This window comes from Octopus bimaculoides, chromosome 24 (assembly GCF_001194135.2).
Source record: "Octopus bimaculoides isolate UCB-OBI-ISO-001 chromosome 24, ASM119413v2, whole genome shotgun sequence".
NCBI lineage: Eukaryota > Metazoa > Mollusca > Cephalopoda > Octopoda > Octopodidae > Octopus > Octopus bimaculoides.
Genome location: NC_069004.1, coordinates 10,369,104 through 10,373,020, shown reverse-complemented (window position 1 = coordinate 10,373,020; position 3,917 = coordinate 10,369,104). Strand labels below are relative to the sequence as shown.

At 40.8% G+C, this 3,917-nt stretch overlaps 1 protein-coding gene across 3 annotated transcripts in view; it reads left to right on the top strand.

Annotated features, from left to right (window-relative positions):
• LOC106869789 (uncharacterized) overlaps nt 1–2,190 on the top strand; it is a 26,989-nt gene extending 24,799 nt beyond the window's left edge. For all 3 annotated transcript variants that reach the window (XM_014915649.2, XM_052976346.1, XM_052976345.1), the window contains exon 2: nt 1,747–2,190. In XM_014915649.2, coding sequence (XP_014771135.1) covers nt 1,765–2,175 — 411 coding nt within the window. In that variant the 5' untranslated portion in view covers nt 1,747–1,764 and the 3' untranslated portion in view covers nt 2,176–2,190. The remainder of the gene's footprint in view (nt 1–1,746) is intronic.
• The last annotated feature ends 1,727 nt before the right edge of the window (nt 2,191–3,917 follow it).

Below are 3,917 nucleotides of genomic sequence, written 5' to 3'. Positions count from 1 at the left end.
ATCCAAAAGTATCAGTGCCAAGTAGTGTTTAGGCAGAAGCAAACTTGAGGCTAGTTAAAATATGTTTGTGACATATTTCAACTTTTAAAGGCAAATTCACTGCAGCTGCTATAGAGGAAAAAATTCTCTCTCATGGTAAAAGGTATGAAAACACTACATCTGTCTAGTGCTACCCCAATGGCTAAACAACTAGAAATGTGCCTGGAATCCAGTAGAGGGAAGCACTTGGCAGATATGGTATTTTTACACCTTTTACCATAAGAGAGAATTCTTTCTCCATGGTAACTGCAGTGAATTTGCCTTTAGAAGTTGAAACATGTCACAAACATATTTTAACTAACCTAAAGTGTGTGTATATATAATATTTATTTATTTCTGTGTACTCTTGTCTTGACATAACATGATGGTTGTTGTGAATAAATGTGTTGTTTGTTTCCAGTCTTCTTTAAAAAACATGTCTGGCCATGGAAAATATCATCTTGCTTGAAAACAGGTGGGAGTTGGCAACATGAAGAACATCTGGCCAAAAATGTTTGCCTTTACAAACTATGTCCAATCCATGCAGGCATGGAAAAGTGCACGTTAAATGGTGATGATGATCCCCAGATACATAAAACCGAGGACTGCAGGATATTTTGTCTGCTGGTGTCCTGCTGTTTTTTGTGTTGTTTAAGAAATTTTTTATTTTGCTTTGATGTGTCTATGATGTATCTGTATATATTAGGGAGTTCGGAAAGTAATTGTTTTTTTTTTTCACTACTTTGAAATATGAATCAACCATTCACAAGGTTGAATTGGTGAGAACTGTCTACAAATAGTATATCATCTCTTCCATCTGGCAGTGTGTCATTCGTAGTTATTTCGGTAATTAATTCCATGGAGGGGAACATATTTGCCATTGCTTACTGTATGAGTTTTGAAGAAAACGGTACTGCTACAGAAGCAATGTGTGAAGTGTATCTGGATGCAGTGAAAGCTCGTATATGTCAGCTGTGGTTTAAAAGGTTTCAATATGGTGATTTGATTGAGACATATCTGACAAACCTTGTTCCCAACATAAAAGAAGCACTTGGCTGGGAACCAGCATTGCAGTGATAATAATGTCACGTCTGCTGTTGATGACTTTTTTTGACAAACAAGATCAAAGCTTCTTCACCAATGGGATCCGAGCACTGCAACAATGATAGAAGACGTGGGCTGCAAGGAAACTATCTTGTTGTTGGCACTCCGTCGCTTACGACGTTGAGGGTTCCAGTTGATCCGACCAACGGAACAGCCAGCTCGTGAAATTAACGTGCAAGTGGCTGAGCACTCCACAGTCACACGTGTACCCTTAACGTAGTTCTCGGGGATATTCAGCGTGACACAGTGTGACAAGGCTGGCCCTTTGAATTACAGGTACAACAGAAACAGGAAGAAAGAGTGACAGAAAGTTGTGGTGGAAGAGTACAGCAGGGTTCGCCACCATCCCCTGCCGGAGCCTCGTGGAGCTTTAGGTGTTTTCGCTCAATAAACACTCACAACGCCTGGTCTGGGAATCGAAACCGCAATCCTACGACCGCGAGTCCGCTGCCCTAACCACTGGGCCATTGCGCCTCCACCAAGGAGACTATATTGAAAAAGAAACCTCATTTAGTCACATTCCATGAGAGTATCTTGGTCAATCTATGAACTTTCCAGCCAAACCTTGTAGTAGTGACACTGTGAAGGAATAACTCCTTTATAACTTTTGTTTTTGTTATCTAGATTTAAAAGCTGTTTATCATGAGCAGTTGTAAAGAAGAAAGTGAAAGCTGCCTGTCCCTGTGTGCTTCTAACGGCCATGAGGATGCCGAACAGTTTGACAGAATTTCATCCAGCCAGACCCATGCTGTCTCCTCTACGACCTGTGGAGAGGTAGCCATCCATCCAAACAAGAGCAAGTCACCAAAAATGTCTCCCAGCAGCAGCAGCAGCTCATCTGATGCTGCAGTTCTGCAGAGAACCACCGTTGCCGACATGACCAAGAGCAAAGACTTTGAGACGTTCCACTTGGCACCGAGCAAGAAGGCGGACAGCAAATATTACAAAGAGGAGAGTGCCGAGACTACGAAGGAGAAGAGCCGCAGCAGTAGCAAGAAGGCAAACAAGGAGAGTGGGAAGCTGTATCCTGGCAAAGAAAGTGTAAAATGGTAATTATTGGCGCTTTTCTCATTTCTTTGGGTTTCAGTTCTCAAATGCTTTGGTTGACTTTGATAAAGTAAGAGATCATTTTATAAAAACCAAAAACCTGTGAAGGTGTCCTGGAAGTGGAAATTTTTATTTCTTAGCTCATGATTTAACCCTTTAGTGTTTGCATTATTCTGCCAAAATTAATGCTTTTTCATCCACATTGTTTTGAACTAATCATACATTATCTTGTAGCTATGAGATTTTGATGAGGTAGTTGTTAATTTTTAAAACGATATTGTAGGGTTGGTGTGAGAGACCAGATTTGGTCAGTTTGAACATAAAACAGGCAGAATACTTTTAGCCGGATATGGCCGGTTTAAATGCTAAAGGTTTAAATATGCATACATGCATACGGCTGTGAGCTGGCAACGTTGTTGGCACATTGGACAAAATGCTTAACAGCATTTCTTCTGGTTCTCTATGTTCCCAGTTCAAATCCCACCAAGGTCAACTTAGCATCTCATCCCTTTAGAGTTGATAAAATAAAGCATCAGTCAAGTAATGGGGTTGGTGTGATCAGCTTGCTCCGTCCCCTCAGAATTGCTTGCCTTGAGCCCTACAGTCCTGTTTATGGCGTATGTTGTGATCCCAGTCATATGACCTGGAAACAGAGTAACCATCCTTAAGACTCAAGTATGTGTGATGCATGCATGCATATTGTATGTGTACATGTATGAATATCATGTGAATATGCCAAGTCCACTCAGCTGGCAAAGATGAATAGTATCTGTATTTCAAAGAGCTAGCCTTGTTACACACTGTGTCATGTTGAATTTCCCTGAGAACTATGTTAAGGATACATATGTCTGCAGAGTGCTCAAGCACTTGCATGTTAATTTCATGAGCAGGCTGTTCCGTTGATTGGATCAACTGGAACCCTCATTATCATAACTGATGGAATGCCAGTTGTTATTATTATTATCATTATTATTATTATTATTATTATTATTATCATTATTATTATTGTTTTCATTATTATGCCAAGTACAAAGGCAGTGAGCTGGCACAATCGTTAGCATACCAGGCGAAATGCTTAGTGGTATTTCCTCTACCGCTGTGTTCTGAGTTCAAATTCCACTGAGGTTGACTTTGCCTTTCATCCTTTCGGGGTCAATAAATTAAGTACCAGTTGGGTACTGGGATCGATCTAATCAACTGGCCCCCTCCCCCAAAGTTTCAGGCCTTGTGCCTATTATAGAAAGGATTATTATGCCAAGTACAGCAGTATCCAGCTTTGTCTGGGTTTAGTATCTGCAATAACTGGAGAAGGTTTAGGGTTTATTTTGGAACTTATCACATGAAATTTACTATACTTTGCATAAATTTTTGCTTTATATCATAGCTTTATCTTTATTTCAAAAAGTAAAGCAACTTGTGCCGATGTGGTTGTTGCTGAAGTGGGTCACTTCATCATCATCATCATCATATGTCTGTTTTCCATGCTGGCATGAGGTGGATGATTTTAACAGGATCCATTGAGCTGCTGGCCTGTGTTGAACTCCAGTGTCAGCTGTGACAGGGTTTTCTATGGTTGGATGCTCTTCCTAACACTAACTTCACAGAGTGTACTGGGTGCCTTTCTTGTGCCACCAGTACCAGTGAGGTTGCCAAGTAACTTGCAGAACAGGAAACAGGAAAAGACGAAAGAAAGCCACTGCAACTGTGTGTGTGTGTGTGTGTGTGTGTGTGTGTGTGTGTGTGTGTGT